Source organism: Talpa europaea (assembly GCF_964194135.1).
Source record: "Talpa europaea genome assembly, chromosome: 2".
NCBI lineage: Eukaryota > Metazoa > Chordata > Mammalia > Eulipotyphla > Talpidae > Talpa > Talpa europaea.
In genome coordinates, this window is record NC_140068.1 from 108459446 (window position 1) to 108474819 (window position 15374).

The following is a 15374-nucleotide window of genomic DNA, read 5'->3' on the forward strand; positions in this document are numbered from 1 at the left end:
CTTAGTAGAGAAACTGCAGAGAAGGCAGCTGTGAGGGGAAAGCCAGTGACAGGGTCAGAGTAAACCCTACTGTTGAGTGAGGATCTGGTTCCCATTATGAGGAATGAGTGTGTGTGTGTGTGTGACAGGAGAGACAGGGCACACAATGTAAGACAGTGGGAGAACAATTACACGTCAACCAGGTCCGGAGCAGGACTTGAGGCATCAGAGGATCTGGAGAAGAGGATTTGGGACTATTCTCATGGTTAGATTGTAAGGAGCCTGGGTAGAACCCTGTTCCAGGCCCCCTGCTGGTCTGTGGGGCAGCTCCACCTTAGCAGCTCCCTCTCTCCTCTAATGCTAACTCCAAGCTCATCTCCTTTGGAGTTAGTGTGCTCCAGGCTGGCAGCCCCTCTTGTTTCCCAGAGGGTCACCGCCTCCGTGGGCTGCAGCTACTTTCTCTCTAGACCAGAGCTGAAGGGAGCCACACAGCGGGAGGGAGGAGTGTGTGCCCTGTTGGCCTGGCCCAGGGGCAGGATTAGCCCAGGTCACCCCAGTTCCTGAGCTGAGCCTTTGTCCACAGTCCAGGAAGGGAGGGAGAGATGGAGCAGGGTCAGCCTCAGCTCCTGGAGGAAGGGAAAATGTTAGTGTGGGTGAAATTATTGTTTCTCATTTCTGGGGTTCTGCCATCTCCCAGGGTAACCCTCCAACTACAATAGGGAGAGGATGTTAGATAACCCCAGGGTAGTTCTCTCCCTTCCTTCTTCAAAATGATGTGCCCAGGATGAATATCCTGGAATTTATGGTCCACACTGGAAAGATATATAGAAAAAGAAATTGAATCATTATATTAACTTCTGGGATTTGAGGTAAGATTTTTCTTTTTACTGTGAAATCTATTTTGTATTTGTTGTCACTCTAATGAGGCTGTGCAAAATGAACACTACTGGGAGCAGGAGAAAGTGTTGAACTGAGCGTTCAGAGTGCAAGTAAAAAAGGGAACAAGAAACCAGCAAAGAACATGAGACAGACATTTGTACAGAGTGTCCAGTTTAACCCATGACCATCGTGTAAGTTGTCAGGCATTATGATCCCCTTAACCTATGAGGAGTGAGGCTCAGAAGCACAAACCATGTCGCACAGCAGGGGACCCAGGCCCTGAGCTGCCCAGCCTCCCACCTGCTATGGCTGCAGTGAGGAAAGGTCTCAGAGCTGAAAAGGCTGAGGCCTGAACATAGTCAAATCCATAGAACAATGTACAGAGAGAAGGTTGCGTCCTTTTAGTGATGGGCACCCCAGTGCCTACCCAGGCAGTCCTTCTATTGATAAGTTGAATATAAATATACCTCCTGATGTTGCTCTCAAGATAGAGGGAGATAGAGGGGGAGAGGGAAATTGATGGTAGAGGATGGACCCCAAAACTTCTACAGAAATGACTAATTTTTGACCTATGTACAAATAGAATAAGGATATTTTTCATATCATAGCCTTTGAAATATTTGCAACCTTTGTTCAGAAGCAGGGTAAATTCCAACAAAACACATGGTTGCTTGCAGTGTGTTGGTGGAAATGTCCTCACCCACCATTACCAGAACAAGAGTCCTTCTGAGCTGCATTTTGTGTAACTGTATTCATTTCTTAAATGACATACATTTGGGGTGCCACCTGCCAGGCACTGAGGCGCAGAGTGAGCAGTCCCAGGACTCTGTGTGTCTGTAACTCAGAGTCCAGCTGGAGACGGGTCCGGGGTGTACAGAGAGAGGGGCCCCTGACCTGGGAGCCACTTGGCCTCCTCCTTGAAGAGGTGACAGGTGCCCAGAGCCCCAGGGGGAGCAGGAGGTAACAGGGAGGTGAGTCACCCCGAGTAGACAGAGTGAGGGTCCTGGGTGTGGGTGCGGGGCAGGTCCAGGTCTGGGCATGGGCAGGAGCTGGAGCCACAGCAGCAGGTACTGAGGGGTGTGGGCCTCGCCCTGGGCCTGGACTCCAGCCCATCCCCCTAGCAGGCAGGTGGGACCCGCACAGGGCCTCCCCCCCAGAACCTCAGTTTCCTCACCTGTGTGTGGTGAGGTTAGGGACGCGGTGAGGGTGGGGAGATGATGCCTGTGAGTCTCAGCTCAGGGCCTGGCACATCGTGGGCGCTCAGCCCCTGTCTGCTCTCCTGGCTGCAGGGAAAGGGGGTGGGGGAGAAAGTGGAGGTGATGCCAGGCCCTGTGAGCCCTCCCTGCCTAGTGTGGGGAGCAGAGAAGGCAGGTGAGGGTCCATGTTGAGAGAGGCCTGGGGCACTGTGGGGAGCAGAGACTGGAGAGGTTGAGAGTGTGCAGGATAGGGAGGAGGCTCCTGCGGCCTGACCAGCGCAGGTGTGGTCATCTCTTCCCTGAGTGTCTCCTCTGCCCTCTGTTTGTTCACCTTCCTCACCCACCTTGCGGGACAGTCACGACCTCGCGGCCACGACTGGACATTCTTGGAAGAAGTTGTGGGAGCTTGTGCCCCAACTATTCTGTGTCTTTTTCTTGATTATTCTTTGCTTTGACTATTCTGTGTTTTTCAGAGCTGAAACAGGCAAAGATTGAGAAAAGGAGTCTCTTAAGGCAAAAGTCATGGTATGTGGACCTATACATGTTGAAAACAGCAATAGATGTTATGCTTCGATTAATAAAACCACTGAGGGCTCCATTGACTCTCTCCCTGATTTCCCAGCCTTGGCTGTGGCCAGCTGGTTATGCATCTCCCACACACTTGGGCATTCCCTGTTTGCCTGCTGCTGCTTTGATCTTTTTTATTTTATTTTTTTTTTTAAAGATTTTTATTATTTATTTATTTATTTATTTATTTATACAAGCACTGGGTACAGTCAGAAGCGCGGGAGGGTGAGAGAATTCACCAGAGCCAGAGCGGGGAGCAGAGCAGGCAGAAAGACCGAAGTACACTGCTGGGGGGAGCAGCGGGCGTCAGGAGAGGTCTGCGCGACATGTGGGACCCTCACCCGGTGGCTGGGGATCGAACTGGTGCTGCAGAGGCTGTGGGCAGCTTCGCAACCCAGCGCTCAACCGCTGCGCCACCGGGGAGGCCCTGATCTTTTTTATTTTTTTCTTTGATTTTAAATAAAAATGAGACTGCCCTTGGAGCTGGGCTGCACCTTCGTGTCTGGTCCCTCTAGGCTTCTCATTGTCCTGCACATGGACTCTGAGTAATCCCTTTTCATCTTACTGCCACCGGTATCATGAGACAAGAGGTGACCTGCAGCATCTGCCTGGAGACAGGGTCCCTGGGAACATCTCCTGTGGCCACAGCTTCTGATGACCTGCTTAGCAGCTAAGTCACTCTCAGACCCACGGAGGGGCCATGTGCTGTGCACTCTGTCAGGAGCCACCGCAAGAGGGATCAGTAGGTTCTACTGCATTCTGGTCAGTTCGTCCTCTGGGGGCAGCCTGGGCCATTGGCCATTTTCCTTTAACTACATTGTATCAGGAGCCCTGTACCTGTTGCAAGCAGTGCAGTGTGACCAGCTTTGCTGAGGCCACTTCAGAGCAAGGTTTGACACAAGCTGTGGGGACAGAGGCCCATAGTGTGTCAGGCCCCAAGCTCAGCATGAAAAAACCATGGGCATCCCCCAGCTCTGACAGCAATGGCCTTGTCTATCCTGTGGCAGATGGTAGACCATCCTGGTGGGCTGTGATAGAGGGTTGCCCTCTTTGGATGATCAGGTGAGTGTCTGTCCCTGCAGAACCCTACTCCCACTGTGGTTCCCGAAGGCCATGGAGAGAGTATCTTACTGTGTGTAGTCTATGGACCCATCTAGTGGATTCTGAGTGACAGTGGCCTGTACTCCAGGGTGAGGCTACCTGACCTCACCCATCTGGTCATACTGACAGGTGATTCACTTATGAATACAGTGCCAGAATTATAATGGACCAGGCAGGTTCAAACTCCCTGTGGACCAATCAAATTTAATCTTTCATACGTGCCTGCAAGGGTTTTGAGACCATTCAGGGCTGTAAATGAGCCAATCTGATTGGAGCTTGATCTACAGGAATCAAATAACTGGGCTTATAAAGGGACCCATCAGTCTTGAAAGACTGGCTCCCTGAAGAGGATACAAGCCAGAGCAGCAGCCAACTTGAGCTACTTGATTAAGTGGCTGCAGATCAGTTTCATCAGTATTCTAGAAAGACCTTTGCAGAGACTTCCACAGACTTTGCCACCTCAATTTAACTTTGAGACCTTTCCTGAGACCTGAACACTACACCAACCTCCAGCCCTACCTCTAAAATCGCCTGCAGAGAGCACTGTTGACCTGTCCCTGGTGTTTCTTCAACAATAAAAAAACAAACATCCAATTAATAAATGGGCAGCAGGTATGAATAGAAAGTTCATCAAAGAGGCTATGCAGAAGTCAACAGATATGAAAAATGTTCATCATTGTTTCCAACAGAAGAGATTCAGGTCAATACCATGTTGAGATGCCACCCCACACTCATAAACAGGACTCATTAAAAAGGCCAACACCAGTGCTGAGAGGGTGTGGGGCAAAGGAGCCCTATATCCCTGCAGGTGGCAATGTAAACTCGGCAAGTATTATGGGATACAGTCTGGATTCATCTTTAAAAACTGAAAATGCAAATCTAGCGATTCTACTCTTGGGCATCTACCTAAAGATATAAAACCATCAATAAAAACCTACTATTCTGCTAAAGTCATAGCCGCATTAACAAAAGCTAGGACCCATCACCTAGATGCTGATGAAGGATGGATCAAGAACAAGTGTCCTGTCCACACTATGGAATACTATTTAGCCATAAGGGAAGAAGAAATAAACTATTTTCAACAAAATGGGAGTTGAGAATGATGCAGATAAACATTGGACATTTACATAGCAGATGCTTTGATAAAGTAACACAGGCCCCAGGAATCTTTAAACTCTTACTCTGGGCTTTCACTGGTTTTCTCTCTCTCCAGGCCACAGAGGTTAGTGGTATAAAAAGCCTGATTCATTCATTTACCGTATGTGCATTATGAAAGAAAATGAAATAAAACAACTATAAATTATAAAGAAAATGTAAAGTACATACGTAATTTGCAACTGACATGATGACATGATATTGCAAGTCCTCCTTGGTGGCTCAGGGGTTAAAGTCTCAATACTATCAAGCTGTTGCCAGCCACTGTGACTTTAACTTGATCCTCTGCCAGGGAGCTACCCACATGGCACAGCAGACCTCTCCTGTCTCCCCGCTGCTCCCCTCAGCAGTGTATTTCTGTTGATCTGCCTGTTCTGCTCCCCACACTCTCTCTAGTGAATCCTGTTACCTCCCCAGCACGTCTGGCCTACAGCCCAGTTCTTGTATTCATAAATAAATACTTTTTGAAAAAAGTATATCCTTAGGCAAAGAACATTTGTAGAATTAATAGGTAAGTTTACCAAATTAATGGGCACCGGTAAACTGTATTTCAATGTAGTGGTAATATAAAAATTTGAAAATGGATAATTCTAAATTCTACATTTTATCACATCAAATAAAATATTTGACATCAATTTAAGGAAAGTGCATAAGATTTGCCACTGACATCTACATAGCGCTAGAGAAAGTGAAGGAAAAGTAAATGGTGAAAAAGACCATATTCAAGGACTGGAATACTCCATATTGTTAAGGCATCAATTCTTTCGAATATGATCTTTAGATTAAAAGCAATTCAATCCTGAAATCTAAATGCCTGTCAAAAGCTTTGCAGTTGTTTATAAAAGACATTGACAAACTGTTTCCACAATTTTTATGCAAATGCAAAGGACTTCCAAGAGTCAAAACACTTTTATCACAAAGAAGAATCTTGAAGGAGGCACAGTACCAGATTTCAAGACATAGTAGAAAGCTCAGCTGCTGAAAACCAAGTGGTGTTGGCACAGGGATGGTCCAGGCCAGTGGAGCAGAACAAAGAGTTGGGGTGAGAACATGCAGATATGCTCGTGAGAAAGGCAGTGAAGGCAGCTCAGTGGGGACAAGATGTGGGGACCAACTGACAGGAAAGGGTGACACCGTCGCTGAACACTAACTGACATGAACAGAGACCTAAAGAGAAAAGCTAAACTGCACTACCCAATAGAGTTCAATTTAAACCTCAAATTTGAACCACAGATAAGTTTACATTCTTTATAGATGCACTTAAGACAAAAGGGGTGAAAATAATATGGATATTTTATAAGACTCCAAACATGCCAAATACCCTGATCTCAGCAAGGAAACAATAAAAACACAATTGAGATATTGTACATTTTTCTCATCACTTTTCTTTCTCAAAATCACTCTTTACTGGCTGACCCTGATCATTGACTGAAGGTGCTTTGCTGTTTATTGTCCAGCGCCCCATCAGCATGAGGCTCCCAGAGGAGCAAGAGGACAGGGCTTTCACCTGAAATATCCCAAATAGCCTAGCGTCTGGCACACAGTAGGTACTAAATAAATATGTTAATGAGAGAGTAAGTGAAGGACTCCCTAGAGCTGAGACTGGGATGGAAAGGTAGAGAGTTCCCTGGTATGTGATGGGGTGGGGGTGTCTTAGTGTTAAGAGGGGGAGGAGCAACTCACTAGCTCAACCCAGGCCAGGAACCAGGTGGCAGCAAGAAGGCAGCCCTCAGCACTGGGCATGCTGCCCAAAGCACAAAAGCCAGACTACCTGCTGCCTCTGCAGACTGCACTGGAGGGTGCCCTGGCCAGTGGCAGGGTTGTAGGCACCAAAGTTCTTCTCATTCCAGACTCTTGTCCAGAATCCACCGATTCTGCCCAGCTAGAAGGCAGGACTCAGCTACTGTCTGTGGGTCTCTGGGAGACTTCCTCTGCCCCTTTGTGGGATCCCCAGCCCTCCTTATTCTCGGGATGATTGTCTCAGTGCCCAGAGTTCCTGCTGGTCCATCTAAATGTACAGTCATGTGGGGGTCTCTCATCAGAGCAAAAGTCCTGGTATGAGGAACACACTGGGAAACCAGGATCTGTTGAAAACAGCAGGCAGACATTATGGTCAGATTGGCAAGATCAGCTAGAACGTCTTACTAGAGTAGGGACTAGAGATGATGTGCTTTGATTAGCAGGAACTATGGAGCCTCCCAGTAACAGCCCTTGGTCACTGCACCAGAGCCTGCACCAGACAGTAACACACCGATAACATCCCCACACAGGTACATTCCTCCACATACTTGCCCATCTTCTCTGAACCTGGGTTAGAAAATTGTGCCTCATCACTATAAACTTGACAACTTCCTGTACCAACTAATTTTTCTTTTGGGATCTTTGGAATCCAAAACAAATATAATTTTTAAAATTTGATTCTAGTATAAACACAATGATTATATAACCTAGTGAAACAATGCACTACTGTAAAAAAATCACATTAGTTCAAGATCTATTACTATGCTAAGTGAGGTCTATGGAATTAATGTAACAGAATAGACAGAATAGAAAACATTCAGTGGTAGTGTTTCAGCAGAAAGAGCACAGAGCAGAATCTCTATGACCCTACGCAGATGGGTGAAGGAGGAGTTCTGGAACCCTCTGTGGCTTTTGCAGGCTTTTATTGGGATTTACCAGATACATGGCAGGAGGGGGGTGGGGGGGCGGGGCGGGGAGGCTGGCAGGCCTCCCAGCCCCTGGAGAGTCCACTCTTTCTGGGCTTGCAGAGTTCTTTAGGGGCCTCTGCTTCTCTGCTGGTTCCGTTCCTCATGCACGCATACTCTCTCTGGTATCCCCTGGACCCTGTCCTTATGAGCCCTGTCTCTCAGCCCAGGTGAATCCCATCTATGTATGCCCACACCCTACTCCAGGTTACCCCCATCAGGCATGCATTCAGGACTGCAGGGATCCATCATCAATCTTAATGGTAGGAGGGCAGAAGAGCCTGATACTTTTTCACTTACCTACACAGGCTTCTCTCTACAAATAACATGAAAAACTACCACTTGTATAGTTTCAATTTATTATTAAAGTTGTAAAAAAGTTGAATACTCACAATCATCCTGAAAGATAAAAATGCTATTCCTATATATTTCTTTAAGGCTGTGTATTTTTCATTTACTGTAGTGCCAGGAAGGCACAGAGCAGGTTTTCTGTGACAGGGGAGGATGGGGAAAGGAGTCCTGGAGCCCTAGATGGCTTTTCAGCCTTTTATTGAGCTTTTTACATCATTTGTAGTGTGGTGGGTATGGAGGGGTGGGGCAGAAGCTGGCAGGCTCCTATTCCCAGGTGCGTCTTCACTCTCCCTGGGCTCTCTGAAGTTCTCTGGTGGTCTCCTCCTGCCTTCTCCCCTCCTGCCTCTGCTCTGTCTGCTGCTGCTGGTGTCCCTGTGAGGCCACCCTTATAGGCCCAGTCTCTCAGCCCAGGTGCGCCCACTCCCGAAGCCTACAGCACGCTCCAGGCGCCGCCCTCAGGCATGGTGTAAGACTGCAGGTGTTTATCGTGGTTGCTAATGGCGGGAGGAGGAAAAAACCTGATCGCTTCCATTTACCCTTCAGGGTTCTTTGACTGTGAGACTGCGCGTGCAGAGATCCTGAAATGAAAATGTTTGAGAATCAATGACCCAGAACTAGGGACTGACAAAAGCCTTGGTACTGAAGAGGAGGAGGGGGCGGAGCAAAGTCTGGTCCGGGTTCCCAAGACCCAGTCTGGGAAGGGGGACTATTACTGTCGGGGATTCCCCACCTCCCCAGTTTCACTTCCTCTACAACCTGTGTCAGGTCCTCCTTCCTGGATACGGGTGACTCACCCCAGTTCTCTCTCCCCATTGCCTGGAGGTCTCCAGAGCAGCCAATCAGCAGCCCCGCGGCTCCGGTTACAAAGTCCACACTCGCCAACCCGGATACCCAGCGTTTCTAGCCGAGTAGGTGAGGGCCATGGGGCCCGCGCCCCTCCTGCTACGGCTCTTGGGGGCCCTGGCCCCGGGGGAGACCTGGGCAGGTGAGTGCGGGTCGGGAGGGAAACCGCCGCTGAGGAGGGAGAAGCGAGGGGACTCCCGTGGCGGCAGCGGCGGCGCTGGACCCTGTAACGACTTTTTCCGCCATCGCCGGCCCCGTTGTCCCCCTCAACCCCTGTTCCTCCCAGCCCCCGCCTCCTCTTGCCCCCGATTCCGGGCCCTCCTTGTCCCGCCGCCCCTTGACAATCTCGGGAGCCCCCTCGCCCCTCCCCTCCCGCCCCGTCTCCCCAGCCCGGGTCTCCCTCCCGCCCCCAGGCTCCCACTCCCTGAGGTATTTCTCCACCGCGATGTCCCGGCCCCGCCCCGGGGAGCCCCGCTTCATGGCCGTGGGCTCCGTGGACGACACGCAGTTCGTGCGGTTCGACAGCGACTCCCCGGGCCAGAGGATGGAGCCGCGGGCGCCCTGGGCGGAGCTGGAGGGGCCGGAGCACTGGGAGGAGGAGACGCGGAGGGCGAAGGGCAACGCACAGACGTTCCGAGAGAACCTGCGCGCCCTGCGCGGCTACTACAACCAGAGCGCGGCCGGTGAGCGGGGCGGGCCCGGGGCGCTCACTACCCCACCCCCGCGGGCGGGCGGGGACCCCAGACCCCGGGCCCGAGCGCCCCCCGAGGCAGGGGGACCCGCCGGACCCTCGACCCGGGACGAGCCCCGGGACGTTCCCCGCGAGGTTCCCGCGTCGGTTTCGGTTTATTCCCGGCGGGGGCGGGCGGGGTGACCGCGGGGTGACGCGGGGTGACGGGCGGGGACAGGCTCTCACACCCTCCAGTGGATGTCTGGCTGCGAGGTGGGACCCGACGGGCGCCTCCTCCGCGGGTACAGTCAGTATGCTTATGACGGCGCCGAGTACCTGGCCCTGAACGGGGACCTGCGCTCCTGGACCGCGGCGGACACGGCCGCTCAGATCTCCCAGCGCGAGTTGGAGGCAGCGGGAGACGCGGATCACCTGAGGAACTACCTGGAGCACTTATGCGTGGAGTGGCTGCGCAGATACCTGGAGATCGGGAAGGAGACGCTGCAGGGCTCAGGTAAGAGGGGCCAGGCAAGGCCTCCAAGGCTTCAGCTCTCCCTCAGGCTGACACCCCAGGGGCAGTGGAGTAATGTTCAGAACACAGACCTCTTTCTGGTCAGAGAGGGAGGAGACCTCCTGGGTTTCCTGTTCTGTACTAGAGCGAGACTCGCCACAGAGCCCTGCTTTTTCTGAAGGACAGTTAAGGAATCCAGTCTCTCCTGAGCCGGAGGGGATGGACCATCCCTGAAATCACCCTTCCTTGGCGCCTTTTGATCCGACAGCCATCTTGGGAACCTTAAGTTTCTTACTATGGCTTGTTTTTGTTCTGATTAACATTTTTCAGATCTGACTCCTGCTTTTTTGTGTCCTGAGGTCAGTAATATAAGTCTGTGCTCTCCTCCTTAGAAACCTGCATCTTCCTATCCTGAGCTGTTACCCTGATTCTAGAACATTTTTTTTAATTTTATTTTTATATTCCCCATACAATTGCAACCCCCTTATTTTGATCCCAGTCCCTCCCCATCACCACCACCACCACCCCCCTCTGGTTCATAGTTGTTTGTTGATTTTGATTTTTTCTTTCTTATAGTTTTTCTTTTTCCTGGTCCCTTATTTAGGTATTCTAGATTCCTGCTATGAATGAGACTGTTACAGGGCAGGGAGAGGGGCAGCCCAAACCCCGCAAACCTGCCTGCTCTAAATGGGTTCTGCCATCCACCGCATCAACACAAAACATATGAGACTTTAATGGGAAGGAACTTTAATACAATTAGAAAACAATACAGGAAAGGCAAAGAATCTAGTTTCTAAATCAAGCACCCAAAGTTACCCGTCCCCTCGTGGGTAAAACTCCATCCAAATGGGATTGGCCCAGAGCAAGGCCCCAAAGCCTGCCACAAGTCTAAAGCATCTTCCAGTGCAGACCCACAGAAAAGGGTCAGAAACAACCAGACAAGCCCGGAAGGAAAAGAGAAAAATCAAAATCAAGACAAAAACCACCACTGTCACCTCCCTAAGGGTCTCTCACCCATATCTGTGTCACCCAGTCCACCACCAAAAGGCAAGCACAGTTTCTTCACGTGTCTCTCGGCTCCACATGTCTCCTCCAGGTCTCCTTCTGGTTCCATCCTGCTTCCTTCCTTCCTCAGTCTCCTCTGTGGCTTCTTCTCTCCCTGCTCACCTCCACCCTCCATTTGGGTGGGGCAGGGAACCTGGAACCTCCCCCTTCCTGGGGACCACCCTCTTATAATCCCCCCTTTTAATTTTTATTCCACCATACCTGTGGTGGCACAGATCTCAGGGTGCAGGAGACAGTCTTTTTCAGGGTTACAATGTATGTAAGAGAAGGAACAATTAGTGACAGCATTGTCCATGAATGTCCAGTATGACAGTTTTCCATTACTGGAAAATAGTCCATTATCCAAGCTAAAAGAAAAAAAATCTGGAGCATTAGCTAAAACAAGACAGTAAATATATCCGAATCACAGGGAAAAAAATTTTAAAATTGGTTTAACTTATGCAAAAATGAATTCTCTCAACCTTGAGCCCAAATTGTTTTAATAGCATAGTAAAAGTTTGTAAACCAAATCTACTTTTAAACCATATTACTTGTTTTTGCATAAAATCACAGGGAAGAATAACTAAACAGCAATTTTAGCTGGCTTTGTTGGAATACTCCATATAAGATCAGAGTGAATCGTTGACATCCGGTCCATGTAGGCTTCAGGAGTCTCATCAGACTCCACCTGGGCTTTCCTCTTCTCGAGGGTACCAGGACTTTTTCGTTGTCCAGTCCTGCCAATGGAGGCAAGCTTCCTCACCTTCTTTGGAGGTCTCTGGAACCCACGAACAAAGAAAACAGTTTCTCCTCTTTTTGGTTCAGCTCTGAGAAAACAGGTTCTCCTCTTTTTGGTTCAGCTCTGTTTCAACTTTCTGGAAGAACTCCACTCAAAGCCACACAATCAAACTCATGTCCAATTTTTTTTAAGTAGACAAAATCCCTATGGAAGTTATGCAAAAACAGACTCTGAGATAAGTAGCAAAAATTACTACCACTGTTTATATCCTGTATTGGTATCAAGGGGAGAGAAAATGTGAACACTAGTTTTGCTGGAAAAAAAAAAAAAAAACCTTGCCACAGGTCCTGGTCACTTAAAAAAAAAAAAAAACTGTGGATTCAGAACAAAATGAAAAAAAAAAAAATTACCAGTACTATGTCAAAGAAAACTTAGTAAATATCAGGTGTATTCAGTCCTGTGTAGGAAATTTGTACTCTCAACAGTTACATCAACAGGAATCTGTTGAGGTCTTTTTTCCCTATTTTTCCAGAAACAATTTGTCAATAAACAATCGAAGTATACAATATTATAAGACCATCCGGTATTTTTCTTTTTCTTTCTGGCTTATTTTGCTGAGCATGATCCCTTCCAGCTCCATCCATGTTGCTGCAAATTGCATGTGTTTATCTTTTTAAAATGCTGAGTAATATTCCATTGTGTATATGTGCCACATCTTCTTGATCCAGTCATCTATTTTTGGGCATTTGGCTTGTCTCCAAAGCTTAGCTATTGTAAACAGTGCTGCTGTAAACATAGGGGTGCAGGTGCTCTTTGGATGATTCTAGAACATTCTAAGAAACAGATTATCCCAGACTCCCCAGATCAGGCTGATTTTATAGGTTTTGTGCTTCCTCTTCCAAACCCATTTCCCTGTCCATTCTGAGGATGGTCACAGGAGGCTGCTTCAGTCTCCCTGAGGGAAAAATCCAAAGTGTGAATATGTTGACCTTTCTCCTCAGATGCCCCAAAGACACTCGTGACCCGTCACCCCACCTCTGACCATGAGGTCACCCTGAGGTGCTGGGCCCTGGGCTTCTACCCTGCGGACATCACCCTGACCTGGCAGGGAGAGGGGGAGGACCTGACCCAAGACACGGAGCTGGTGGAGACCAGGCCTGCGGGAGACAGAACCTACCAGAAGTGGGCAGCTGTGGTGGTGCCTTCTGGAGAGGAGCAGAGATACACGTGTCATGTGCATCATGAGGGGCTGCTGGAACCCCAAGTCCTGAGATGGAGTAAGGAGGGGGACATGGGCACAATGGCTTTGCTCAGGGGAATCAGGAGCCCTTCTGGAGACCTTCAGAAGTTCAGACTGAGGCCTGAGGATTAGGGTCTCACCTCTCCTTCCATTCCAGTGCCTACTCCTCAGCCCACCATTCCCAGCCCAAAGATTCACATGAACATCACTGCTGGCCTGGTTTTCCTTGGAGCTGTATACACTGGAGCTGTGGTGGCTGCAGCTGTGATGCGGAGGAAGAAGCCCTCAGGTAGGGAAGGGTTTGGGGGGGATCATGTCCACTGGTGCTTTCAAATCCCAGGGAGAACTTGCCCTACCTGGTAAATGTGAAGTACCACCCACACATGTATGTTGCCCAGTCTGGAGCTGAATTCTACTCCTCGCTCTTTGTAAACCACTTATGAAAATGAAACACCACTTGTTCACCTTGATAATTCTGGTGATGGGATCCTGATTCCCAGCAAATGTCAAGAGGGGAAGGTCCCTGTGGCGAGCCAGCGCCGCAGCAGCCTGGGTGTCAGGGATTCCTGAAGGATGGGAAGGCGTCAGTGCAATTGTAGAAAATGAGGGGGAGGGGAAATTTAGGAGATGCAAACACTTGATCAGGGTGCAGACATCCTGCTGAGGGTCTCATCAGCCCTTTATTTATGCATTTCAAGCAAACTGAGAGTGCATAAGCATATGCATTAAGGCCGGAAGATAACAATCATTACATCTTTCTCAAGAACCTCCAAGGGTCTATTTGCCCTCCTGCAGAGGTCATGACATTTATTATTATTTGTTTTAAAGAAGGCACAGTTGCTAAACAAAAGTGTTCTTAGAATAGTCATTTACCTTAAACAGTCATTTTATTACTAGCAAAAAACTTATGTGACTGAAACTAACATTTCTATGTTTGCCATAGTGAAGGATTAACTAAGGGCTAGGGGAACAAAGCACAAGAAGTTACCTGGGGGAAGGAAGATGCATTGACTCTTCCCTAGCCCCAAGCTCTCAATTAAGGGAGGAATTCTCCTAATTTAACCGAAGAGTTTTTCTACTTATTACTTCTATACTTATCTCATCAGCCTAGTCTCCGTATCTACTTTAAGATCAAGGGAAAATTCCTTTCTCTCTAAGATTGCTGATTGTTGTTTTAAGGAACTACAAATATTTCATCAGAGCCAGGCCCGGAGAGGGTTATAGCTTTTAGTTTTTAGAATAGTTAATATGTGACATATCAGTAGTTGTGATACAGTTAACAAGTTTGTCTTTCCCCCATTTCTTGCAACCCCCCTTATCTGGTATTAACAGGATTAATAGCTTGTCTTTCCCTTTTGTTGCAGCTTCCCCCTACTCTTGGGAAGAAAGACAAACTGGTGCCCACCAGTTTCCATCCAAACCCTTCTTCCTCTTCCCAGTGAAAACAAGCTGGTGATCACCCCTCTCTGTGCTTGTTATAGGGCAGGGAGAGGGGCAGCCCAAACCCCGCAAACCTGCCTATTTTATATAGGGTTCTGCCATCCGCCACATCAACACAAAACATGAGACTTTAATGGGAAGGAACTTTAATACAATTAGGAAACAATACAAGAAAAGCAAAGAATCTAGTTTCTAAATCAAGCACCCAAAGTTACCCGTCCCCTCGTGGGTAAAACTCCATCCAAATGGGATTGGCCCAGAGCAAGGCCCCAAAGCCTGCCACAAGTCTAAAGCATCTTCCAGTGCAGACCAACAGAAAAGGGTCAGAAACAACCAGACAAGCCCGGAAGGAAAAGAGCAAAATCAACATCAAGATAAAAGCTGCCATTGTCACCTCCCCACGGGTCTCACCCACATCTGTGTCACCCAGTCCACGACCAAAAGACAAGCGCAGTTTCTTCACATGTCTCTCTGCTCCATGTGCCTCCTCCAGGTCTCCTTCTGGCTCCATCCTGCTTCCTTCCTTCCTCAGTCTCCTCTGCATCCTCTTCTCTTCCTGCTCAGCTCCACCCTCCCTTGGGTGGGGCAGGGAACCTGGAACCTCTCCCTTTCCTGGGGACCACCCTGTTACATGCTGACACCTTCACCTTCCCTTAAGATGGATGCATTGACACCCATCGGCCTCTGTGAAGACCCTTCCCCTTACCTGCCTCTGTGCTGACACCTTCCCCCTTCCCTTGATGAAAACCAGCTGGTACCCATCCATCTCTGTGTTGAGCGGGTGCCCACTTGTCTCTGTGTGGACACTTCCTCCTCCCCTTCGCAGACCCCTGCCCATTTCCCCCTGTATAAATACCCCTGCCCACTGCCAAGGAGCAGGACGGTGGTCTTTCAGACATGAGTCGGCTGCCGTCATTTGTTGACAAATAAAACCGCTTTCCTTTTCCTCAAACT

General features: G+C 49.0%; 1 protein-coding gene across 1 annotated transcript in view; it reads left to right on the plus strand.

The window, feature by feature from the left end:
• Positions 1-15374, plus strand: part of LOC311188227 (patr class I histocompatibility antigen, A-2 alpha chain-like) — a gene marked incomplete at both ends in the record, with an annotated part of 424961 nt that overhangs the window by 100609 nt on the left and 308978 nt on the right. The window contains one exon of the mRNA XM_084259377.1: positions 9190-9459. Coding sequence (XP_084115503.1) covers positions 9190-9459 — 270 coding nt within the window. The remainder of the gene's footprint in view (positions 1-9189; positions 9460-15374) is intronic.